General features: G+C 41.5%; 1 protein-coding gene across 2 annotated transcripts in view; it reads right to left on the bottom strand.

Annotated features, from left to right (window-relative positions):
* The window catches only part of USP34 (ubiquitin specific peptidase 34), a 108939-nt gene that overhangs the window by 49520 nt on the left and 31967 nt on the right, over positions 1-27452 (bottom strand). The window contains exons 8-29 of one of the 2 annotated variants that reach the window (XM_082217173.1): positions 24873-24953; positions 23739-23800; positions 21736-21817; positions 21555-21647; positions 20693-20818; positions 20121-20250; positions 17744-17779; positions 16562-16692; positions 15395-16014; positions 14424-14638; positions 12315-12430; positions 12106-12233; positions 10384-10473; positions 9019-9114; positions 5009-5091; positions 4154-4308; positions 3939-4052; positions 2493-2592; positions 1923-2082; positions 1376-1502; positions 1137-1284; positions 302-402 (exon numbers count right to left, since the gene is read on the bottom strand). In XM_082217173.1, coding sequence (XP_082073299.1) covers positions 302-402; positions 1137-1284; positions 1376-1502; positions 1923-2082; positions 2493-2592; positions 3939-4052; positions 4154-4308; positions 5009-5091; positions 9019-9114; positions 10384-10473; positions 12106-12233; positions 12315-12430; positions 14424-14638; positions 15395-16014; positions 16562-16692; positions 17744-17779; positions 20121-20250; positions 20693-20818; positions 21555-21647; positions 21736-21817; positions 23739-23800; positions 24873-24953 — 2994 coding nt within the window. The remainder of the gene's footprint in view (positions 1-301; positions 403-1136; positions 1285-1375; positions 1503-1922; positions 2083-2492; positions 2593-3938; positions 4053-4153; positions 4309-5008; positions 5092-9018; positions 9115-10383; positions 10474-12105; positions 12234-12314; positions 12431-14423; positions 14639-15394; positions 16015-16561; positions 16693-17743; positions 17780-20120; positions 20251-20692; positions 20819-21554; positions 21648-21735; positions 21818-23738; positions 23801-24872; positions 24954-27452) is intronic. The other variant, XM_082217174.1, reaches the window with a different exon arrangement.

The raw sequence follows: 27452 nt of genomic DNA, 5'->3' as shown, positions 1-27452 counted from the left end.
ATTAGCTTACATCAAAGCATGCCTTTCCCCCTCAAGGCAACCAAGTAGCAGCAATGCTCACTGCTGTATGAAGAACATTTCTATTTTACATGTGCATTAGCTGGAGTAGGAAACTAAATAGACTGCAACATTCCCCTGCTGTCTGCTTTAGATTTTAGGTTTCCCGAGACCTGTCTCTTGTTTTTGCTTATGAAACTCTGCATACCAGCATGTACATCGATGTTACTGTGGAAATGAAAACCGTTACCATGTGCCAATGTAAAATGTTGTAAAATGACCTCTTTGATATGTTTGTCACTACCTGCATATCTTTAAAACCCAATTCATGAAGAGTTTTTTCATCGTAGTCCGTTGTTAGTTCATGTCCAGAAGAGATCATTCTCACAGGCCCCATGAGGCCACCTAAAGAAACAGCACAACTTGCTTCACTATTTGATCATTGGGGGGGAAAAAAATCAATGGGGGGGGGTTGATTTGGTTTTTATCTGAAATCAGCCCTTAGGTTGGTGTTCATTCATGCAGGTCTGGACTGGGCTCATTTTCTTTATCAACACAGATCATTATTACTATTATTATTATACTACATAATAATAATATACTAATTTGGAGGAAATATTTAAGAAAAACTAGCATTTGCAGAAGAAAAGCTAACCTTGTATGAACATTAAATTCTGTTAAAATCGAAGGAGAAACAAGGCCATCCACACTACTATTTCCCTTAGTTGTCTTTACTTCATAAGTACAGTGGTGCCTCGCAAGACGAAAAGAATCCGTTCTGTGATTCTCTTCGTCTAGCGGTTTTTTTGTCTTGCGAAGCAAGCCCATTGGCGGATTAGAGGATTAGCGCTATTAGCGGCTTTTAGCGGCTTATCAGCTTATTGGATCAGCTGATAAGCGGCTTAGCGGCTTTGAAAAGGGGGGGAGGGGGAAAAACCCGCAGGAACTCGCAAGACATTTTCGTCTTGCAAAGCAAGCCCATAGGAGATTCGTTTTGCGAAGCACCTCCAAAACGGAAAACTCTTTCGTCTAGCAAGTTTTCCGTCTTGCGAGGCATTTGTCTTGCGGGGCACCACTGTACTCTAAATGAGGGGCAAAGAAGCCAGGCTGAAGTTATGTCAACATGCTTTAAATCATACCCGGAAAATCTCCTTTCCGACTGCTTTGGCCAAACTCCTGCAGCTGAGCCTGTTGATTTAGCTGCTCTTTCTGCAAATTCTCGTACCAATGTGTGACTTCGGCTCTCAGATCGGCTACCTGATCACTCGGATACATTTCAATTGTCATCTGAAACATAACCAATTTGTTTAGCTGTGAATGGCGGGAAAGCAGGGACATAATACAATGATCTTTCGGAAAACAACTTGCTAGACTGTACCTTGTCGGGAAGCCCAGCTGGCTGGCAAACAATTCTGAGAGGCAATGACTGTTTGTCACTCAAGGCTTTTAAATGGCTGCTGATGCCAGTGCCCTCAATTTGCCACTGTCTCAGATGATAAGCAAACCTGAAAAAGAAATAATATTTATCATATAAAAAGGAAATTCACTGGCAATTTGCCAGTGTGGTGTAGTGGTTAAGAGCAGTGGACTCGTAATCTGGTGAGCTGTTCAAAAGAAAAGCATATTTACCATATGTTTGGCAGTGCCCAAACACTGATTTTAATAGGAAAAAAATATCACTGGTTGTGAACTCTCTAGAGCCCCTTTAACAATTTTATTTTGTTTTCACAAAAGAATTATTTTGATGAAGATACCAAAATAATAGTGCACTTACTAACAGCAGCACATATGACTGTATGTGACAACTTGGAAAAAGATAAACCACCATTAAATTCTATGAGGCTAGTGCAAGCACCCTGTGTGATCCCATGAATATCATTAAACAGCAACTTTTATTAAATAAAATTACTATGGACATAGTTTACCTTCTCCGAAAAGCTTCTAAATGAGTCTTAAGCATCAGAAGTCCTCGTTCAATAATGGTGAGGCTGGAGTGAGAATCTTGCTCAAGATTACTGGATGCTATCATTAGGCTTTCCATGCACTTGCTAATAAATTCTTGCTCTTTCTCCAGACCCGTTTTACCTAAAATATGATTTACAAGAAACATTCTGTAAGCATAATGAAACTTTTATGTCCCCCTAAGAAAAAGAGAGCTGAAGTACAGTATCACTGATACACTGATACTGAGCCAGTGTGGTGTAGTGGTTAAGAGCGGTAGTCACGTAATCTGGGAAACCGGGTTTGATTCCCCGCTCCTCCACTTGCAGCTGCTGGGTGACCTTGGGCCAGTCACACTTCTCTGAAGTCTCTCAGCCCCACTCACCTCACAGAGTGTTTGTTGTGGGGGAGGAAGGGAAAGGAGAATGTTAGCCGCTTTGAGACTCCTGAAGGGGAGTGAAAGGCGGGATATCAAATCCAAACTCAAATCCAATCAAATCCAAACAACATCGGACTGAGAAATGCGCAGCATCTTAAACTGAATTATATCATACCATTAATATAATAGGAGTTAATATACTGTATAGCTGCACGGCTCACATCTCCAGACTGTGCTCTTAAAGCAATACCCCAGAACTGGTCCATGCCACACAACTGCAAAAAAGTGAGAAACTGGGTTATTTCTTTTATACAAATGACCACCCAATCATTATCATGTCAATGCTGTGCTGTACAATATCATGTATCATCTATGTATTTTTCACAATACAGGCAACCCCCACCCCCTGTTTTAGGAGCGACCAATATGTACCGTATTTTTCGCCCTATAGGATGCACTTTTCCCCCTCCAAAAATGAAGGGGAAATGTGTGTGCTTCCTATGGGGTGAATGCAGGCTTTCGCTGAAGCCTGGAGAGTGAGAGGGGTCGGTGAGCACCAACCCCTCTCGCTCTCCAGGCTTCAGGAAGCTATCTGCAAGCCTTGGGAGTTCCCGCCGGGCTCCCTAGGCTTACGGATAGCAGCCTGCACCCTGCGCCTGGGGGGAAAAATATTTTTCCCCTTTATTCCCCCCCCCAAAAAAAAACACTAGGTGCGCCCTATGGGCCGGTGCGCCCTGTAGGGCAAAAAATACGGTATGTGATCGCACACAACACTGAACCTGGAAGTGACCTGGAAACGTCATAGAAGACATCACTAAAAGGGTGGAGAAGGCTGTTTCAATTGCATGCAATTTCACAGACCACAATCCCCACACAAATTGGGGGTTGCCAGTACCGGTTAACAGAGGTGCTTTCTGTCTGTCCCCTTGCGCCAACTTATTGATGTACTGGACAGACATATTTGGAAGTAATGCTAAACTATGTTTTGTGATCTATGAAAGACTCTGGGCGACTCCTCCTCTAATACGGCTGTGCAAAGAAGAAGGTTAAAAACTGAAAGTTTCCTCATTGCAGTTTGGAATTATGTCAAAACCCATGCAGAGTGAGGTTAGTTTTAAGTTATGGTTCAACTTCCTTAGCAGCTCCACTTCCCCCTTTTCAGAATCCTTGGCTTCAATTAATAGGACTGAGTAAAAGAAAAATCCCAAATCAACTGGGCAGCTTTCTGAAAACTTCCACCCTGTTTTCATGCAAAGGTCAGTAGTAATCATCTAACTTCCCACCCACATTTCAACTCTTTTCATAGGCAAGATACAACTTCAGTCAGTTCCATACTAAACGTATACAAACTGCTTTCTTCCAAGAAAGATCCTTAGTCCTCAAGAGACATAATTCCCATCTCAGTATCTCTGATAGTTACAACTCCCTTGTCAGATAAGCTGCTGCTTATTATTTACAGAACAGGAAGTCTTAACGCAGGAACACAGAAAGGTCAAACTGCATTTGCTAAATCGCACCGCTCAGCAAATATTCACTAAGTACACTAAATATATCTTGTGAAGAACTGAAGTTATGTAAAACTTTGAAAGAAGGGAAACAGCGATGTAATACTCTCGCTTACCTCTGAGTTTGAACCGCCATCATATGCACTAGTAGCCAATCGAGCCAAGTTACATAAATGCTGAAACAAGTTTAATCCAGTCATACTAATGGTTTCGGGCTTTAGCTGAGGCATCTAAATAAAATAAAAGCATGTTTTGCTTCCATCAACATCAGCCTTGTTTTCAAAGAGGAAAGTTAATAGGTTTTGTATGTAAGAAGCTATTTCCCTTCTACCTTTTCTAAAAAAAGATGCTTGTAGGTTTCCATTCCCATGGCATGCTGGTCTTTGCTTCGCACTTGATTTAAGAACCAGTGCAGAGCATCGTCATAGCACTCCGAATCTTCTACTAAACAGTGCCATAGTATGTCTACTTGCTCCAGACTCAACCCTAGAGATTCAAAGCAACATATGACAACATCCTGGTAAAAGACAGCTAATTTCTTTCCCCAAAAGTCCTTCCCACAGTAAACACAGCAAGGCAGCCTGATCCCACGCATGCCTGTCTGCTGGTTTGACCTGTATCATTGACAGAATTGAAACAGCACCTTCAGTCTCTCAAATCACATCAATCCGGAAGAGCCCTAAAAGCGCTAAAGGGCTACACAGCTTGGCTTCTCATACTTATTAAATGGTAGAACTCTAGAGCTGGAATGGAACCAAAGGTCATCTGGCCCAACCCCTTGTTATATAGGAATAAAAGCTAAAGAATCCCTGACAGACCGGCCAGCCAACCTTTTTAAAACCTCCAATGAAGACGAATCCGTCACCTTCTGGGTTAGTCCATTACACTGTCAAAAAGCTCTTACTGTCAGAAAGTTCTTCCTAATTTTACCCATTAGTTTGGGTCCCACACTCTGGGGCAGCAGAAAGTACGCTTGTTCCATCTTCTATGTTTCAGATACCTGAAGATGGCTATCAGACTCTTAGTATTCATTTTTATTTTAGCTTTAAAGAAAGAAGCCATTTCCTTTCTGTTACATTCCTTGTTTGTCTGGCTGATGCAATGATGGTAATTCTATTATACAGTGCCAGCAAATCAACCTCGTTGTTTAAAAGAAAAAGTATGGGTACATATATTTAGAACTTACTGAAATGATCTGGTGATCCTAGAGTTGAAAAGACACATGTCAAAAACTGAAGGCGAACTTGAACCTCTGCGCTGTGGCTGTACCTATCATGGAAATTATTTGTTATTTCAGTACATCTTCAGTCATCAACAACTGTTTTGCCATTGTTTAAACCCTTTGTCATAACTGGGGTCAAACCACCCCAAAAAAGAACTGAACATATGGGTGGTACCCACTCTTCCACCATGCAGCACAAAACCTCCAGATATAAACCTCGCAAGTCAAAGGCCTGTATCGCCTAGCAACTTCTACAAAAAACAACAAACCCATATCGACACAAGAAATACAAAACAAACAAGGGGACAACCAAATACCCTGGCCAACACACCATCAGCTACATGCCTTCTTAAATAATCCAGTAGTTAGATCAATAGCCACTAGGCCCTTGACCACCTTCGAAAACTTGTTCCTAACAACAACAGGACATGGCAAGGGGATGGTATCCACAATATACCAAACACTGCTCCAAAGCCCCACAAACCCTCTTGACACAATCAATAAACAATGGGAAGACGACACAGGCTACGAAATCAACCCCACCCAATGGACTAGAATGTGGTCTAAACCTCCCTTTAAATCCATATCAGCAAAAAGAAAGGAACTCACTCTGAAACTCACTTACAGATGATACCTAACACCATGGAAACTGGTGCTGATATGCCCGGGAGCCTGACCAAAATACTGGAGAGGCTGAACCTCCACATATACATACCTCCACATGTGGTGGGAATGCCCCCAAGCCCAACTCTTCTGGACAACAGGCATACAAGAAATAAGCGAAATAACTAAACTGGTTCTAGAAGTCACCCCAGAACTGGCCCTACTGAATATTTCCCGAGATAACAATGCCCACTCACACTATAAAGAGCTCATAACCCACCTACTCTCAGCAGCCAGAAACATCATAGCTAGATACTGGAAGGACCTGTCAGAAATAAACATGGAACACTGGTATCAAGTAGAATGGGAAACAGCCTTATTAGAAAAGCTAACCAAGAGACTGCAACTGACACAGGGAGAGATAGAAGAGGACGCTTTCACTCCGGTATGGCTCCCCTTTAACAGAGCCCTACAAGACAACAACACGAACCCACTGACAGCAGACAATTCAATATGGCTAACTTAATGCACTAACAAATCCCACTGCAGCCAAACAAAGACAATCAACCACACCCTAGGTCACCCTAACCTCTCTTACCACCAAGGAAACCTAACAGGTGTATAGAAAGAGAACCTACCTAAGTGACGCTGACACAAAACCCCCACATGTACACTAAGTAAAAGAATATAAGCTTTACCACCCCACCCCCTCTCTTTTCTTCCCAATTCTATACTGCATAAAGCAACAATGTCTCACAACAAATGTAACTAATCTGTAGAAAACACAACCTGAAGAAAGAGACAATGCATGTGCTTTTGTAAATGAGGAATCAGAAGGTCAGTGGTTCAAATCCCTGCGACGGGGTGAGCTCCCGTTGCTCAGTCCCTGCTCCTGCCAACCTAGCAGCTCAAAAGCACATCAAAGTGCAAGTAGATAAATAGGTACCACTCCGGCAGGAAGGTAAACGGCGTTTCCATGCGCCTCTCTGGTTCGCCAGAAGTGGCTTAGTCATACTGGCCACATGACCCGGAAGCTGTACGCCGGCTCCCTCGGCCAATAATGCGAGATGAGTGCCGCAACCCCAGAGTCAGTCACGACTGGACCTAATGGTCAGGGGTCTCTTTACCTTTAAGGTCAATTCATTTTGATGGGTCTACTCTGAGTAAAGCTTAAATCAAATACCACCCAGTTTCAAACATTTTCTTCTACCCCTGCCACGTCATATACAACATATTCTGGGCTTTCCAATCCTCTTCCCCCACCTAACGGGTGCTTTTTATTTTATTTCACTGAGGGCTTTTATGTACTAGAAATTGGTATCAATTCAGCAGGGCTGGCTCAACCATTAGGCGGGGTGCGGTTGTGCCCTGCCTGCTCCGCTTCCTCCACCACTGGCATCAGTGCTGATTTTAGCCCAAAATCGGCACTGGCAGTGGTGGGGCATCTCTCCCTAACACAGATCAGACATTCAGACTTTATAAAAGTTCCTCCACAGGAGAAGGAAGTGCTTGCCACCCTCACTCCTCAATCACAAGGGTCACTTAGGAGGCTCTAAGGAGGACCTCTGCAGGTGAGATGGTATCTGTACTCTTGGTTAATCTAAGATACAAACTGTTTGTGTAGAGGCAAATTTAACACTCTACCACTGCAAACATTTTTTTAAATATAATTTTGTTTAAGGATACTGTCAGGGAACTGACATCGGAGCCAGAGGCGGAGGGAATGCTCTCAAGTGATGCTGGAGAGGGACCCAGCAGGGAGAGAGGTAGCTCAGCGGGGGAAGGAAATCAGCGCAACACCAGGGATAAAGGGGGGCAGATGGGGGAATCGGCGAGAGGGCTCCAGCACTTTTCGCTGGACACCAGCGGGGAGAGCACGGGTCCTCCGCTACCCACACCCTCCCTGCGCAGAAGACTTTCGCACAGGGAGAGTAGGAGGAGACTTGGCGTCAAACAGCTTTTATGCTGGAAAAGGTTTAAGAAACGCCCACTGATGGATTCTGCTAGCGACTGAGGCAGCCACGAAGTGAAGGGCTGTCCAGACAGAAAAGGTTTAACAAGGCAACATAGCCAGGAGTGGCGGCAACTTACGCACGAGCAACCCCTATATTCATTACAGATACATATGAAAATATTCATCTATTTATTACTTTTTTGGCTTAGCTCATATGGCTTGGGATAGATAACAACGCTTATTAGGTAAGAAGAAGGGTTCCAAGTAAGAGTGCAACTCATTCAAGCCCAAGGACCCTTTAGCCTCAACTCCTCAAACTAATATGACAAAACAGTTTTGGAACTACAAAAGCAGGGGGGTTTTTTGTTGTTCAAAGTAAAGAATTCCCACTTGGCACTCCTAGAATAGCAGGACTCCAAAGCTAGTGAAACAAAACACTCCCTCTAAAACTAACACTTAACAAACATAAAAATTCCACTCCCACGTCATGTCAGCTGAGCTCAACATGGGCCTACTTTGGAACAGACTTTCCCTCAATCTTTTCCAGCTACCATCAGTCTTATGACAACCATCTCCACACCCACAAGTGCACCCGATAAAGCTGCTCTACATATCCATACATCTTTGCACCACCCAACCACAAAAGATGCCCACCCTTAACTCCTTTGTCACAAACAACCCTCCAACACAGACCCATTTTCACTGAGCGCCCAATGTTCAAAGTGAAAGAAAGCTCAGCAAACATAGATTAATGAAAAGCAAACCATTATTTTTCTTTTTTGCTGCTAAATATAGTAAGATGGTTATGGGAATAGTCACACAAACATGGACTTGATGTACTTTCCTTTAGCCAAATGCCATCTCCGATCAGCTCAAAATAGACCTTTACAAAAAGACTTGTTATTCACAAGTGATAAAGGTAAAGCTAAAGGGACCCCTGACCATTAGGTCCAGTCATGACCGACTCTGGGGTTGCGGCGCTCATCTCGCTCTATGGACCGAGGGAGCCGGCGTACAGCTTCCGGGTCATGTGGCCAGCATGACTAAGCCGCTTCTGGCGAACCAGAGCAGTGCATGGAAACACTGTTTACCTTCCCGTCGGAGCGGCACCTATTTATCTACTTGCACTTTGACGTGCTTTCGAACTGCTAGGTTGGCAGGAGCAGGGACTGAGCAACGGGAGCTCACCCCGTTGTGGGGATTCGAACCACCGACCTTCTGATCGCCAAGTGGGTCAAAGGAAATACTAATGAATATGAATATACATGAATAAATAAGGTGTAGAAAGGAATTTTGTTTGATCAGGAGCAAATTTCAACCATGTGAAGGTGGATTTTAACAAGCTTCAGATAAATGTTAAAAACACCAAAACTATGAACAGACAAGATACACCCCACCACTGCAACACCATACTTACAATGCATGTTTATGACGCCCTTCCCTGACAGCTTGAATGTAGTACACCAAATTATCAAAGAAGAGCTTCATCATATTAAGTTCTTTTTCGGCCCACCTGTTTCAATTTAAGAATCATTTGTCATTTCATATCCATATGTCTTGGGGGGAAATTGCATACAAACAAACGATGCAAACTATCTTTCAAAAAGCTAACTACAGAGCAATCCAACGCTCCTCATAATATTTCTCAACTCAAAGGTGGCTCAGAAATCTGCAACACGCATGACTTAATCACAAATAACTGAAGGGCAACTCATCCATTTGCTATAGCCCAGGATATCAGTGGAACATTATGCACAACATAGTTTATTTTGCCTGTCCTCATCAGAGCTTCCTGCTTCTCAGTCCAGTCTGATCTGAACACTTTTAGTATTTAAAAAGGATTAGCAGATTTAATATAAAGGAAGAATGTCCCAGATTGGGGAATGACAAGTCCAGCATCATATCTGGCCATCTTGAGTAACATTCTGGAATTAATTGTATAGATCACAAGCACACCATATCAAAGAAGTAGTAATAAACGTAAGATAACAATTACATTTGAAATCAGCTTTAATCTTTATTATTGTAATTGCTTTGGGACATACTATCATGATTTAATTTTAAACAGGAATTGTGAATGAAACTTAGCAGCAGATATTGTGAACCTGCCCCTGTATGTCAAATGCAATAAAAATATGTGTACAAACAACTTTTAAGAATGCAACAAATTTAGCCAAGTAGAAACTTGCTCCTATTACTGCAGACAACATAATGTGCTCCTAGCAAACTGTTTATGTCAGCATATGACATATGCTTAGGCCTTAAGGTGCCTTCTGACGTTACCTTCACGAGATGGGGAAGTGCTGTAACATAGTTCTTTCATGTGGTGCAAAAATAACGTCAGAAGACCCAATTCGTGTGGGAGAAATCCATTATACAAGTCTTCTCCATACAAAGTTATTGAGTTGAGCTTCTACGATTACCCTTCTAATGTGTGAAGGAGCCACGCAGCACTGACTCCATACTATGAGGATCAGGAGAGCTGCTGTCAAACTATGGAGATTAGAGTAGGAAATAGGTGGCCTCTCTTTTTGGGGGGGTGGGGGAAGAAGAGAATCAAAAGAGACCAAGATTCCATTTAATACCAAACAGGAAGGGATGGGCTTGGGCAAGGAAATGTTAAAACTATAAACTGCCCTGAAATTTCAAGGAAGGGTGGGGTTAATAATCTACGCTCTTCATTTGACAAACTAAAGGAAGCTAGGGAGGAGCCAGTATCAGACCAGTAATCCCTCAATGATCAACCACCATCTTCTGTAATGAAAGGACATGTTGTACTTACATGGTTATCCAATGTGTGTCATAACTGCTTCCAAATTGTTGAAAGGTACCAAATAATTTTGGGAGAAGACGGAGAGAAACTACCACTGATCTGAGGAGATAGATAAATGGTGACTAGGTATAGAGGAACATCACAGGATAACTGTTCTCCGAGATTTATAGCCCTTAAATTAACATGTATCATGTAGCCACATTTAGAGAAAAAGATGCCTTTCTACGGGAGGAAAGGAAGAAGCAATCTGTAACCTTGGGACTGCCATTCTAAATTAATGAAGAACTAACTATGAATGAGGCGTACGTTATTCAGAAGTGCAAGTACAGAGACCCAGTGTGGCCGATGATTTGAATTGGGAGGGCTCTTTCAATTAGGGACACACCAAAAAGGGTTACTTACTTGCCTTTCTATCCCAACCTTTCTTCCTTTTTGCAACCTTTAAAAAGGTAAAGGGACCCCTGACCATTAGGTCCAGTCGTGGTCGACTCTGGGGTTGCGGTGCTCATCTCACTTTATTTGCCAAGGGAGCCGGCATACAGCTTCCGGGTCATGTGGGCAGCATGACTAAACCGCTTCTGGCGAACCAGAGCAGCGCACGGAAACGCCGTTAACCTTCCCGTCGGAGCAGTACCTATTTATCTACTTGCACTTTGACGTGCTTTCGAACTACTAGGTTGGCAGGAGCAGGGACCGAACAACGGCAGCTCACCACATCACGGGGATTCGAACCGCCAACCTTGATTGGCAAGCCCTAGGCTCTGTGGTTTTGACCACAGCACCACCCGCGTCCTTTAGCTTACACAGTCCTATTCTTGTTCCCCTTCTCAAAAAAATCTTCCTTGATGCTAAGTGTTTTGGGGAGATGGGAGAGTAAATCTGTGATTTCTACATTTTGATTTGTAGTTTGTCTTAAGCAAGCTTATCTGCTTGTCAAGAGGAGACTTATACTCCGGTCTGGGACAAGCCTTATAGAGGTTTGATTTTTCTTAGGATTTTATTTAATTCTATTTTTGCTTTACCCCTAATCTCCGTGGATTCCAATGGGAAAAAGCAGGCCTCACTCACTGCACCAAGTCTGGAAGATATGGACCTTTTGGCAGCATTCTCATGGCTTTTGCTCAAGTTAGCTGGACTGGAACAAGTTGTGAAACAGCCACATTGCTGTTGCTAACTGGGAGGTGGGGCAGAACCAATCCCACACTCCTGTCAGTGTGTTTCCACTGCGCTGACCTCATCCCACCACAGTAAGCAGGCACAGATGTGATGGATGATCAGGTGAGTACCACCACCCCATGTGGTCCACGACAGAGGGTGGGAGTTAGAACTGCTTTCATATGTATTTTCTTCACTTGCAGTTTCTTGTTATAAGCAGTTAATAATGCAAATGTATTTATCTGGTAGCTTCACGATAACTGTGAGCCCCCTTTTAATATAATACCCTTTTAGTATAACTTAGTATATTTTAGATCGTGCTTTTGTTGTTTCAAATGAAAGTTTACAATTTTTACCTTTTCTCAGTTATTTTAAATCAAGTTTAAATTCACTTTCTTTTTGGTGTGGTTCTGGCTCTTTGGTCACTATCCATATGCTCATAGCAGCAAATTAATATAGACTGAACTGAGAATCCATTTTTCAAATATGATTTTAGATAAAGCAGCTTTTAGAGATTTAATGGACAAAGAAACGGATCAGTAGTAAGACACTGATGCGCCACTCAAGCTCATTTACCTGTTATTTGCTAAATTTTCTAGGCAGCCTTCAATGAACCTCATTCGAATCTGTCTATCAGTAAACCAACATACTAACGAACACAGAAGCTTCTCTGCTTCATTTATTAAACCTTCAGATAGATGAATCTAGAGCAAGTAAGAGAAAAGTTATTGACAATTATTATTACATTTTCTCTGTCAAATATTCTTGTGTGATATTTAACTTACTGCATCTTCATCCTGGACCAGATCCCACAAAAGGGTATTTCCCTTCTTACAAACATTATCCAAGTTAATATCTGTCACTGCGTTGCTGTTGTACTGGTGTTTATGAACTGCTGGCCCTGAGCAAAAGACAGGTGTTATTAAAAATATGGAATGTGTATCCTGATTTGAATGGACTTTGTCCATCAACAGCTGTTAATAACGGCTAAAGACACAAACCTACAAAAGGTTGGAACAAATACACTTGGGAAAACTAAGCCAGGGGAGGATACAGGGAGACCCAATACAAACACATGCAAAGTCAATATGATTTATTAGAATACAGTGAGGTAGCAGAAGATTCCTCAACCCTTTAAAAGAAAGGCCTTTTGTCATATATTACCACCCACTATGGTGTGAAAGCGATACGAAACTTAGCATTCAAACTCAAATTTTCATCGAAAAGTATTACAATTGCAAATGTCTGTGTTTGCTTGTAAAGTTATTTAATTAGGATGTGAAACTGCTTCACAAGTAAAAAACCTGTTGCAAAAAAAAAAGAGCTATTATGATAATGCAATTAAATACAACTGTCTCAGTTCAGGGTCTGTATTTACTTAGATAAACAAAGATTTGTGTTTGTTGTCTCCCTGTTCACTTCAATCAAGGGAACATTTATGCGCGCACATCCCTGTGTGCTCTTCAATGAGGCATCTCGGAATTAAGTGTTGCTGCAGGTCAGTGGTACAGAATCTGTTTTGTATTCAGAAGATCTCATGTTCAATTCCTGGAACCTCCACTTGGAGAGGATCCTGTCTGAAACCCTGAACTAGATGGACCAATGAATCTTCCTATGTGCACACAAGACTCAGTGTCCCCATGCTTGTAATCCAGCCCACAATTGATTATCTATATCCGTGGGACATCACAAGTGTACCTGTAGATTGAATGCAGCATCCATCATAAATATAGACCTTCTGCAAGATGCAGGACTTACACATGACAGAACACATCTATTTAGCTCAGGATCAGATATCATGTCTACAGCAAATTGGAAGGAAGCGGCACAGGGATCTTTTTACTTGATACAGCCTTGACCTTGAAGGGCAGGTTCTTAATCTTTTTCTATGGGTCTCAACCAGAATAAGCAAACTACTGCAGACCTCTTAACTCAAAGAAATTAAAACTCAAACACAGAAAAACTTCTGACTGATTCTGAAGCCTTAAGCCTGATCCTACCCCCATCCTTTATCAGCTGCCCCCAAGGATTTTGTGCCACAAAAGCTGCAGTAGTGCAGTTATCTAAGCAGGTAATTCGGTTACGCCCATTTTCTTTAACCAAACCTTAATTGTTCTCATGCTACACTCTTGCTCTTGTAATGCACAGCCCTTGAGCTGTTGTTTTAAAAAGGGCTCACCTGCCTTTTCCTTTCTAAAAGGTTCTAGAAATGAAATTCCCTTCTTTAAGGGTGTTGCTGAAACAACATAAATGAGTCAAGAAGAATCCACAGAACATTACTGACTGGGGACAATAAGACAGTTTGTGAATGTAGCCAAATTACTCCATAAGCAGAAGGCTGGCCAAGGATCAGCCAATCTTCCTGCAGGCCCAAGGCTACCTTTCTTCATTTGCTCTCTCTTTTACCCTCCTGAAATTAATTTTAATACAAATGCTATTTAAGCATCCAGGGGAACGGATCACAGAGTTGCCACTTTCTAGTGCTCCTGCTCCTGTGGCCTGGACACACACCAATGGAACAAGCGAAAGCTTTCCCCAACATGCGGGAGAGGCTTTACCAGTCAAAGATTCTGTATGTTAGGCTGTTGCTAAAGGAGCAGGGTCAGAAAAAGAGATTGAGAACCTAGACCTCTAGTATCAGGCTTCCTCAACCTAGTGCCCTCTCTAGGTTTTGGACCACAATTCCTATCAGCCCCATCCAACATGGCCCATGATAGGGCAGGAAGGTGAAAGCTGTATTTGCTCATGATTTGATTTAAATAACTAGAAAGGTCACTAATTCCTATCAGCTTATCTCTACCACAGGCATGGTACTTGGGTTCTGCTTAGTTTCCTTTTCAGTAGCTAGACCACTGAAACAAAATGTGGCTGCTCTTTCCTTTGCTACTTCTTACCTTGGCTGAGATGCTCATGATAAATGGAAGCAAGATTTGGAAGGTGCTGCTGAAGGTGAGATGTCAGTTCGGCATGCGAGTTAATCTGTACCAGTTCTTCTTCGCAACCAGATTCCTCACCATCAAAATCTGCCATATTTTTTTCCGATTTTGCACTGACTTGGGAACTGCTACAACTGACATCATCAGCACTTAACATGTCATCGACCATGTGTCTAAAAGATACAGGCAAGAATAAGCCAATTTATTGCTTTCAGTCCATGAAGACCCAGTAGACTACAGAAAAGCAGCACTTGCATATATGCAAAGAGAAAATATCATCACTGAATATAATTCTGAATATACCCCCCTTCACCTTACGGTTTAAACAATAAAATTTCATAAGTATGCAGTTACAAAAAGCGCCACCGCAAAAAATAGGGTGGTTCCTGAAAATAAACATCTCAGGTGAACAGCATTCAGAGAAAACAATATAATGAAGTTGCCAAGCAAACATCTGTGGGGAGTTACACAACTTACGGGCTGCCACAGAGAATGCCTTATTGCGGGTTCCACCACCCTGAGCTTCTGAAGGCAGTGAAATTACTAAGGCGGCGCTCTGATTATCTTAACAGCCAAGAGGGTATGTAGGGAAGGAGTTGGTCTTAATATTAAAATGCATCTGCTCAGCTTCAGCTACATTCTTTTAAATGGTTGGTAACTAGGACTGCATGCATTCTGCTTGACTGTACACAAATGGCAGAATGCTTTAGCTAGTGTAGCCTGGTCAAAATTTGGGGGGAAGGTGGGAGAGTTCTTAATGGGACTTTGTGCAATTGGTCAAGGAAACTTCAGGCCCCAATTCAGCTCCTTGCACCTCTTTCCAAGATAACTAAATGCAGCAAGGATGATGCAAGGCAAGCAATAGGCATGCAAATGTGATTATGTTCCAGAATTGTGTGTATGTGCGCGCGGGCACGCAAGTAACTTACCCTTCATGATGGTGGTGATGATGGTGGTGGTGGTGCTGGTGGTGGTGCTGTGGCCCAATAAACTGCCGGCAGTTAAATAACTCATTTCCGATGGCTTCCCCAAGGAAGTCCCCGGTATGCGTTATACAAGAATCTTGAGAGCCTTGGGATATATGAGCTGTGCCGATTTCCCCGGCCATGTCGTGCTCTGTGTCCTCCCCGTGTGAACAGGGATCAAGCATTCTAATTCTATTATCCACCGCGGGCACCGAGTCAGTATTAAAAACATGGTCATTTCCAGTCCCGTTACTGACACCGCCCCTTTCAGCTGCTCCCTGGGAGTCTCCCAAGCAAATGCCTGATTGGGATTCCATTTTCCGGCTCCGCAGCTCTGCATTCCGGCCATTTTTCTGGGAACTGTGACCTCTGTCCTCATCCTCCTCTTCATCTTCCTTGAGAGCTTCGATGTCGGCAATGTCTTCCGACTGCACCTCGCTGCCTGGGCTCCCTGCAGATTGACTCGCATGGCTGGAGTTGGCTTCGTTGCTGGATCCATCGCTGTGCCCGCTACTGCTACCTGGCCCACTGCTGCCATCTTCGCCGCTGTTTGCCGTTTCATCGGAACTCCCCTGCATCGACTCCTTTAATTTTAAATTTTTTTTAAGGATACAAAATCACCAAGCATTTATTTTCTAAAATTACTATTCTGCACCTCCAATGTCAACAGGTATTCCCAGGGTGGGGAACAACAACCCATTATGCTGAGGAGGGGACAGAGGAGGTCTGATAGCCATCTTCAAATATTTCAAGGGCTGTCACATAGGAGATGGAGCAAGTTTGTTTTTCCCTGCTCCAGAAGGTAGGACTTGAACCAATGGCTTCAAACTCCAAGAAAGGAGATTTTTGTCTCAACATTAGGAAGAACTCTCTAGATGATAAAAGTTGCTTGACAGTGGAACAGACTCCCTCAGAAGGTGAGTTTCCCGCATTGTAGGGGATTGGACTAAATGACCCTAGGGGATAATCTGGACAGAGAGGACATGATGGCAAAGAGGGAGAACCACCATGGTAATTCTTTTCTAAATGAAGGGTGGAATACCAGTTACCTTATTAGCAACAACCACAACCACCTTTCATACTGACAGATTCTTTGATAACCATCAGAGGAAAAACAGTTATTTCTTTTACCTCTGTATCTGAAAGCCGCTGCTGGACATGTTTATTTCTGCTGATCAGCTGCTCCTCCATTTCAATATCACTTCCTCCACTCTGGTGAGTATCACTGTTGTCACTGCTTTGAGGACTTGCTGCAGGTGACCCTATTGTAGAAAGAGCTTTTCAAGTTACTCCATGTAATGGAAAAGCAAACGCTTTAAATTAGTGTTTCCCAATCAGGAGTCCACGTAACCCACTGAGAGGATCTGTGGCACCATTCACATAACAAAAATTACCAGAGAGAGCAGGGAGTTGACTTTTGAAAAACACGGGGTCTACGGTACTTAGCTAACTGGGACCACTGCTTTAAATAATTTTAATGCAGGATTGAAATGCTTGCTCAAACTCTCCTGTCAACATAAAAATAAATTAAAATAAGGTGGTTCTACTGCTGCTCTTGCTACAGACTGGCTTTGCCTTTCGGCACCCAACTTCACTCTCCTGACTTGGCTGAAGCCACACGTCTGATACAGAGTTAATTGTCATCTCACTGCTGCAAAATGACTATGAACTCTTGAGATGGGAGAACAAAAAATATTCTAAATACATTTAATTCTCACAATTATCAGTTATTTTTTATTGATTTGTTGCATTTTTATCTCACTTTTTCTCCAAGGAGCTTAACGTAATATCTTTTTTCAGCTGATGGGGGAAGCAATATTCAGTGAACTCTCCCACAGCCCACCCTCTGTCTCCTAAATCTGCAATGGATGGTTCCCCCAACCCTCCAGGGCAGATGGGGGGGGTGAGAAACAAAGTTGGCTGCAAATAGGACAGGGAATTATTGCAAAAGTGCTTCCCTCTCTGTTCTGTAGACTGAAGTTTTACCATCAGATGTGCAATACCACTGGAATCAACCCAAAGTGAGTGACTGTGTATAATTCAAATTGCCATCTGCCACAAAGTATAACTTTCTTTCTGCCAAATAAAACATCTATTAACTACCTCTCTGCCAAGGTGCTTTACAATTAAAAATATTAGAATCAAAGAAACACTATAAAACATTCTCAAGCCGTTTCAGAAGCTGATAGCACTGAACATGGGGCTGCTGACATCTGGAGAAAACAGGAGGTGATACAAAGGTCCCTTAAATAGAGAATAATCATGACTCCCAAATCGTATTTGATTTCAAAGTGCCTTTCTGCAATAACTTACATGGTGAAGGAGCAGCTCTTCGGAGCTCTTCTTCCTCTGAAGAGGAGACAAAAAGGGGAAGAACATTCCATGTTATTGTATGAGTTAATATACAGTCTATAACCGGTGTGGCTAACCCGTGAGCCTCAAGAAGTTGTAGGACTCCAACTCCCACAATGGCCAAATCTCAAGAGTGAATGGAATTGTAATCCAACAATATCTGGAGTGAACACAGATTAGACATCTATACTAATATATATATATACTACTAATACTAATATATATACTAATATATAAATAATAAAATTATTATAATAATATAGGTAGTGACTGAAATACCTACTTGTTCTATACAATATGTTCCTATTGTTATTTGGGGTTATTTAAGAGCCTTTTGAAATAATATCATGGTGTTTATTAACTTTCGCTAAAATCAATACAGCCCCTTTCATTAAAAGGAACCGGGTTTTCCTACTTTACACAATTAATATCACAGAAAATGGGGAAAGCCATCTTCCTACATCACTCAAAACAAACTATGGTTACCTGCTTTGGAACAAGCCAGGGTATTAAAACTATGGTTCAAAGTTGGTTTACCAATCTGGTTCGTTCCAAGGTTGCTAACCTTAGCTTGATAGTTCAGGCTAAGTAAGAAACTACAGTGGTACCTCGGGTTAAGAACTTAATTCGTTCTGGAGGTCTGTTCTAAACATGAGGTACCACTTTAGCTAATGGGGCCTCCCGCTGCTGCCGCCTCGCAATTTCTGTTCTCATCTTGAAGCAAAGTTCTTAACCCGAGGTACTATTTCTGGGTTAGCGGAGGCTGTAACCTGAAGCGTATGTAACCCGAGGTACCACTGTATAGTGAATCAGAGGCTTTAAGAAACCAAGAAGTATAACGTGGGTGAGATAGTACTCTTCGCATTTGTGCTCCAGAGCCAACTAGTACTGAGGCATTCAGTACTGGAAGGTAGTACAAAGCCATCCTGAATACAGTGGTACCTCAGGTTACATATGCTTCAGATTACAGACTTCGCTAACCCAGAAACAGTACCTCGGGTTAAGAACTTTGCTTCAGGTTGAGAACAGAAATTGTGCTCTGGTGGCGCGGTGGCAGCAGGAGGCTCCATTAGCTAAAGTGGTGCTTGAGATTAAGAACAGTTTCAGGTTAAGAACGGACCTCCGGAACGAATTAGGTACTTGTACCACTGTAGTCATTATGATTTTGATCACTGTGGCCTTTTCAATTTGATATAATAGTTACAATTATATTTTAACTGGCAGAAAGAACACTCTGCTTCAACTGTCACTTTACCTGGAACTGAAGAAGGTGACAGGACACTATGCCCCAATCCATGGGCCAAAGGAGTAAGAGCTACCACCTGTCTATGGAAGCAAGTGCACCAGCAAAGGAAGATCAGCCTGGCCCAAAGTGGATATAAAGGCCTGCTTACAGCTTACCAATTCCTTTTGGCCTTGAAGAACTGAGCATCCTCATCTACTACTATCTCCCTCCACGCCCCATCCCTTGTGTGTCTTGTCTTTTTAGTTTGTAATCCCTGAAGGCAAGGCCTATTGGAATGAGCCACTTTGGGAGACAACAATTTTCTGAAAAGTGGGATAAAAATATATATAGGGCAATATCCATCATTAGTCATACTCAGAATAAAGGTAAAGGTAAAGGTACCCCTGCCCGTACGGGCCAGTCTTGACAGACTCTAGGGTTGTGCGCTCATCTCACTCTAGAGGCCGGGAACCAGCGCTGTCCGCAGACACTTCTGGGTCACGTGGCCAACGTGACGAAGCTGCTCCGGCGAACCGGCACCAGCGCAGCACACGGAAACGCCGTTTACCTTCCCACTATAAAGCGGTACCTATTTATCTACTTGCACTTAAGGGTGCTTTCGAACTGCTAGGTGGGCAGGAGCTGGGACCGAACGACGGGAGCTCACCCCGCCGCGGGGATTTGAACCGCGGACCATGCGATCGGCAAGTCCCAGGCGCTGAGGTTTTACCCACAGCGCCATACTCAGAATAGGCCCACCAAAACCAACAAATTTAAATCCATTGATTTCAGCAGGTCTGTTTTGAGTATGACTTCATTGGACATCACCCACAGTAAATGAATAACTGCACCTGTTTCTATAAGGAAAGAGGCTAACTGTAGAGAAAAATTTCATTGCCTATAAAGAAAAAACTTAATTAATAAGCTTCTTGGATGCCTTTCAAGTAAGTATGTATAGGGCATGAGCAAAAAAGGGGAGGAAATTACATATAAAAATACCTAAATAATTTGTCTTCAAAATCAAAACCATTAGCAATCTCTTTGTAATAAAATCAGCAGTAAGATTTCAAGTTGGTAACAATACATTAAACCAAAGAAGAAATAAACACTCACCTTTCTTATTACCCATTGGTAGGTTTGTACTGAGTAATGATGCAAATGAGCTCTGTTTTGATAGCTGAGCCTTAGCTGCTAGTGCATTATTCCACAGTGCTTTAATGAGCATGGATGCCAAATACAAGGTCTGTAAATCAAAGCAGAAACTGTACTCCCAACAGAAAACAGAACTTATTTCTCATTATATTCAATACATGACAAAAAAGATACTTCACAAACAAAATGGAGTTCTATATACAACTATGTTGTGTTTTGTACCATAACTGGAAAATCCAAACTCCTATACTGTAATAGGGCTAAAAGTCTTCTCTAACAAGAAGCATGGTGGGGGAGAAGAATAATGGAATTGTACAGCTGGAAGTGACACCAAAGGTCATCCAGACCAACCACTTGCAATGCAGAATCAAAGAATATAAACCATAGTTCATATAAGAAACAAAATAATAGAGCTTTCATCTTATAACAGCATTCATGTGTAGATTTCTTTTCACTTCAACAGGACACATGCAAGAGAACATCCTAGTGAACCAAAGCAGAAAAGAAACTCCTTCAAAATGCTTTGTTTTTACCTGTTCAGTATGTGCACTTGGATGGAGTGTTGAAACTAAATTAAGAAGATGCCGAAGTGGAACAGGATCCAAATTCTTGATCAAGGAGGGAAACAAATCGTGTATATAGCGACTACAATGCTTCAACTTCAAAAAGAAACACAGAGAGAAGAGATAAATTCAGAGAAACTGAAACACATTTTTGTACAACCCCCCCCCCCATTTCATTATTGTGGCAATTTCCCTCTTATAAAATGTTATGCGCATGAAAGGTAGTAAAGATAAAACTAGTGTCGTAGTAACAAAAAGGGTGTAAAATGGTAGCTGGATATGCATCTAAGAATTCAGCGTAACTTCAACGCTTTTTTGTGTGTCTTTAATCAAAGGGAACAAAGTCTAAACCAAGATAATTTAGCATTTGGATAAAAAGAGTGAGGAAAATCTGTCTGGACCTTTGTATTTCCATAATAATAGGGGGAGAAATCAGGATATCACTTTTACAAGGAACTGTTAGTATTTGGACATTACACTGGTCTGTAAAATTGTTGCGCAAAGAAGACAAAATCCTTGAATTAAAGGAATATAAAACTGGTGTGATATCATGCTGGCCACACTGCCAGCTAGGTAACCATGAGTTATTTAAAAAAAAAAAAATGGCACCAAGACAGCTGCCCAGGAAGGTAGAGAATCGGAAAGGAGCATTTGAAAATGTTTAGGCCCACCAACTCTTGGCGCCTGAGCAGTTTGCTTTGTATGGCACAGCTCTATAAAAAAGTAAGAATACTTCTGTTCTTTTTAGATAGTTATATAAGAACAAAATTTAAGCTCCATGAACTTTAGCCAACATATTAGTGGCCTGTTTCTTGCTTAAGTCTAGACATACCTGTGCTGCAGCCCAAATGCAATCTATGTGCTGTGTACTAAGCCGGCCTTCAGCAGCGAGAAAATTAAGAATCACTTGGCACTGCTTAATGATCTGGAGGGGAAACAAGGGAAAAAATATAAAACATTAAAAACATAGCCTCATGGTTAACAAAGAAAATCATACTTCACTTTAAACCTACCTCAATATGCAAATTTGGTCCAAAAATATGTTCTACCACATTGTTGTTGATCAGCCAGTCTGCAAGCTCTTTAGCAATGGACCTAAATAAAATGGGGAAACCATAAGCAAGCAACTTCATGCGCTCGTATTATGCTCAGTCTCCTAAATAAAAGGCCATTGTTCTTTCCTTACAGATTTACAACCAAGGATTACTTTCCAAATTCAAGGAATTTTTTTGAACAAAGTGGAAATGGCTGGCATGCGTATATCTACAAATTCATTTAAACTAAACCTGTAGCGGAAGATAAATAAGGAAAAAAACCACGCTGTTACATTAGAAATGCCTTTCTGGAGGCCAGCGCAAATTAAATAATTAATCCACTGAAATGAAGTAATTTATTTCTAAGCAAACGTGCCCTCCATCAGGCTATTAGCCGATTACTTTTCTGCTTTAATTAATGCCCTCTACATGTGGCTGCTCTGAAGAAACTTCAGAAACTTCATATGACCCAAAGAGCTACAGTCAGACTGTTGACCAGGGCTGGTTATCATACCGGGACTATACAACTCCCTTGGCTAGAACAGCTCTGCTGGCCTCTGGTTCAGTTGCATGCTATCTGAAAGATCGTTATTTTCTCATAGGAACCTGCCCTGGCACTGTGATCTCTGGGGAGTCCCTGATCTCAGGCCCAGCACCCTTAAAGGAATGCTTGATGGGGACATAGGAGAGGGACTTCTCAGTGACTGTTTTAAGACTTTGGAACTCTCTTCTTAGAGAAGTTAGACTGGCTCCCTCCTTGTTGTCCTTCTGCTGGCAGGTGAAAAGCTTTTTAGTCCAAAGGCCTTTAGAAACTGATTGGAAAGGACTAATGCTGGGATGTTTTTGTTGTTATCTGTATTTTTAACAGATCTTTTAAATATGTTTTGATTCTATCAGTGTTTAATTACTTTTTAACTACTATCTTTTCTCTGTTTTAAACTTTTTATCTGTGTTTTTGTAAGCTGCCTTGAGCCCTGGTGTGGGAAAAAGGCTAGATATAAATATTATTAAATGCTACTGAATTCTGCAAGTCATAAATTACAAAAGATAATGGAAATCTGCTAACGCTGTGCTTCTCTTGCATTTATTAATGTTACCATCGTTCTGACATTTATTATCTTTTTTTTTTTACAACAACTTTCCCATCTATTTCCAAAAGATAAGTGTATAAGCAAAACAATTTTTCTGCTATACTCCAATTATTGTATGCGTCTCCAATACAGGCCCCTAACTCTGATTCTCTTTCTATAGGGGGCAGGTAGCCACAATATTTATCTTTTTATCACTATTAGGTCAATTGTTGGTTGATTCTCAATGAATCACCAGTTTCCTTTATCTCCCCTGGATAGGGCAAACTAGGACCTCCAGCAGCTATTCTCCATGCTACAACCATTTGCCCACAATGTGCAAGCGCCAAGGAACTTTTTCTGGATGTCACAAGAGAGACTTCTCGTTCTATGCCAAGAATAGCAATGAGAGTTAAACTTAGACTAGTGCTGCTATTTTTGATTTATCATTATCTTTGCTCTACTACTGCGACATTTCACAAAACCAGAAGGGGGTAGGCATTCAAGTGGATTTCTCACACATTACTGTGAGACATTGCGTGTTATCTGGGATTAGCTGTCGGCTCTCATCCTAACCTCTGGCGGGCATTTGTTTATTTCACAAAAGCGACAAACCAAAACACAAGGCTGGCAGCTAGAATGGCAACATTTTTCAAGAATGCTAATTTAAGTGGTGGGTGGTGCCCAGCCACTAGAAAGCCAGAAACTCTTTTCCTATGAATTTGCAGCTATGCTCACAGTGAAAAGGTTGGACAGCATCTGCCACATCGCCCAGTCCCACCCAGTGCCTGCAGTTTGGATGCAACGTGGATATCTGGGCTTCTGACACATCACAAATTGACATGGGGAGGTATAGAAGTGAATAGTGGTAAGAATGCATGTATTTAAATGAAAGGTACTCAAAAAACTACTTACGTTTCTGTGTCTGAAACCAATGATTCATTATTACACACATCGTTGAAGGTGTGAAGTTGATTCTACAGTTGGAATAAAAAGGGAGAGGAAATAAAGTTTAGCTTTATAAACTCAAAAAGGATTTCATTCGTTTAACTGAAGCATCAATAAAAACTGACTTAATCAGATCTGGATCTTATTTTCCACAAGAGATCCCTAAACTGATGTAAAACCCTTAAATAGTGACTTGAGATCCCACTTAAGATGACCCTGCCAAAATGAAGGGCCAATTTTAGTTACATTTGTCAAAAGCTGCCAATGAGAAACAGACAAATGCTTTGTCATAACTGAAGTTGCAGTGGGAGAGGCTCAGGAGGCTACCAACTTCCAAATTAAGAAAGGATTGTACCTTTCCTGGGATACAAGCAAGGACTCTGTCATCCTGCAAAACCTCAACTACTTGAATTGGGAGTTTGGAGTGGGAGTAAGAGCAGGGTCCCATTTCAAAAAATCTTCCCTTGATTCAGCTACAATCTCTACTGGCCTGATGAATAACTCTTGAGAAACTTGAAAACTTGCAAACATTATTAGTCAGACTACTGGTCTCTCTAATTCAGTGTTGTCTACAGTGACTTGCAGCAGCTCCCCGTGCTTTCAGGTCAGGGTCTTTCCCAGCCCTCCTAGAGATTGCCAGGGATCAAACCTCTACCTCTGATGCTGGGGAAACCCAGTCAGATGGGCGGGGTATAAATTATTATTATTATTATTATTATTATTATTATTATTATGCTCAACTGCTGAGCTATGACCCTTCTCTACCACTGAGCAAGGTGCTTCTCATGAAGACCATTTCCTCCTAATGGAACTCATAGTTCCCTCCACTTATCACTAGCTCACAACCGAATGCTCAGCACCGGTAAGGAGAGTATGGAATCATCACTGATGGTTATAAGGATGCCTCAAAGACAGGCTGTCTTCCTAGAAAGCACATGTCAACAAAGCCAGTTCAGCTCTATTTTACATGAGTGTTCATAGTGCTGCAGCTGTGTTCTATTACAAACAGCAATCAAAAGCCCTCGGACATACAGAATAAACCATGTGTTCTTCCAAAGAAATTACAGCAGACCACATGGCCATTTCATTCACGTTACTCACTGAACAGCCTTGTTTGGCATCTGTTCCTTCTTTCCTCCCCACCTCCTCCCTCAAGCAAGAGTACACAAGGTGCAGTGCTTCCTAGGAAGGAACAAGACTTTTTAATCCTCTCTTTCACCATCCACGATGTCACTCTTCGCTGCTCTTTTCACCCCTTTTAAAAACTTGATTGGCCCTGAGCAAAGGAAAAAAATGAGCACAGCCAGATTTTACATCCACCTCCTCCCTCATCAATTTTTTGGGTGATGCCTGGACGACAGATTTAATTACGTGACCAAAGGACCTTAGTTTATGCTTTGAAGACACATTAACTGGCCCATCGTAATGGAAAACAAACATTCAAAATGTGATTATTTGCCTCATATCCTGTAGTGTGAGTACAATGGAGAATGATCTGGAAACTGCAAAGTGTTTTTCTTTTTTAAAAAATGGTTCTGATATTAATTTGTCTGAAATGACCTTCTGGAATTTGCAATGTACCAACTGAGAGGAATCAGATACAGAGCCAACTGCTTACGGACAGTGAATGTTTTAGCTTACTGTAATAACGTTCCACCTGTGGCCTCGTAAGCTTCAGAAATATGAACATTATTGAAGTTTGATGCCATCCTTCAAATATTCCCTATTTAATTTCAGAACCACATTCTTTGAATATTTTGCTCTTGACCTAGTTTTCAAATGGAAAAATTCACCATACAACAAGGATGGCGTTCTGTGAACAAACATTATTACACGGAGAGTTCCTGTGGCATTTAGAAAGAGCTACTGTATAAAACATGTGCCCACAGCTGACCTTGCTAAAGGCAACATGGGTTACAAATGCTGATCTCCGTTTCCATACGTAGTCTGGAAAAATATATCAAATTATTATGTTCCAAAATAGTAATTCTGGACTTCTAGGTACTAGTCTGGAAATAAGGGAGTGCATCCAAATTCCATGCCTCTCCAGGTGAAAGACAAGAGTTCTCTAATTTGCCACCTGATCTGCTTCTGTACTGGCTGTACAGTATTTGCTAGTGTCTATTTATGGCACCATCTGCTTTGAGCATTTTGGTATCTCCCAAATTGTTGGAAAAAATGATTGGATCCTTACAGGAAGCTAAACCTGTAACGGCTGCTTGTAAATGCTTAATGGATCTTTATAACATAGATGTTAAGGAACTCAGACGTATCAAATAGGGAATTAGAATGTTATTATACAGCCTAAACAGTGGGAATTTGCTTTAGAATCTGTAATGAAATATTTAGACTTGAAATTTATTCAGCAAAAATTAATATTTCAAGTATATTGTACAATGTTTGTATAGGAAGGCACTGTCCAACACAGATAGATGCTGGAAGTGTTACAATACAAACAGATACATTGAGGGATATGACATGGGATTCTCCAGTGATATACTCTTTTTTGCCTGAAGTTGTTATCCACATCAGTTTGTATTGGTAAAATCATTTACAGGTGCTCATGTATTTTAAAATTATATTCCTGTAATATGGGGATTAACGGCAGGACAAGCAAGTGGATTTTGTGAGCCCTTATGGTTATACTTATACTTTGAGCCTAAAAAGATAAATACCTTCTATTACCAAATGGTCTGAGGCTGCACAGCCCTGGCTGTATTTGCACATATTTCATACAGATGCCAATTTTGTGTGGATACCTATTTGGACATTTGGAGGGCTTATATTAACTTATTTGTGAAACTTAAAATCCATGTGTCTAGGATATCTCAGCTGGTAGAGCATAACACTCTTACTTTAAGAGTATGGTTTCAAGTCTCATGCTGGGCAAAAAGACTCCAGCATTCCAGGGGGTTGGACTAGATGACCCTCGTGCCTTCCAACTTTAAAATTCTATGCACTGTTACTTTATTTGTAATGTGAACTGATTATGGTTTTTTCTGTTACAATTAGTATTCTTATATTATATTCTTTTTTAAAAATTCTTTCTTTACTTTACCTTAATTTTTTATTTGCAAATTCAACAACAACAACAACAGTTAAAAAGAAAAGCAAGTAAAAAATTGTGCAGGCTAGTAACTTCAAGGAGCTTTGGCAACAAGACCGCTGTAAACAAAATGTCAGTGATGAATGAATCAGATATTAGAGACGACGACAACAACAACAGTTAAAAAGAAAAGCAAGTAAAAAATTGTGCAGGCTAGTAACTTCAAGGAACTTTGGCAGCAAGAGTGCTGTAAGCACAATGTCAGTGATGAATGAATCTGCTATTAGACAAAATAAAAAAATTCCTTCCAGTAGCACCTTAAAGACCAATTAAGTTAGTTCTTGGTATGAGCTTTCGTGTGCATGCACTTAGTTGGTCTTTAAGGTGCTACTGGAAGGAATTTTTTTATTTTGTCTAATAGCAGATTTTATTTTGACTATGGCAGACCAACACGGCTACCTATCTGTATCTGCTATTAGAGACATTTTGCTCTAGTGCAGGCCCTCCAGATGTTTTGAGACTACAATTCCCAGCATTCCTTACCACTGGTCCTGCTAGCTAGGGATCATGGGAGTTGTAGGCCAAAAACACCTGGAGGGCTGAGGTTGAGGAAGCCTGCTCTAGTGCACACTATA

The sequence above is a fragment of the Podarcis vaucheri genome, assembly GCF_965113315.1.
Source record: "Podarcis vaucheri genome assembly, chromosome: 3".
Taxonomy (NCBI): domain Eukaryota; kingdom Metazoa; phylum Chordata; class Lepidosauria; order Squamata; family Lacertidae; genus Podarcis; species Podarcis vaucheri.
The sequence above is the reverse complement of the archived record's forward strand: the minus strand, read 5'-3'. Positions and strand labels throughout refer to the sequence as shown.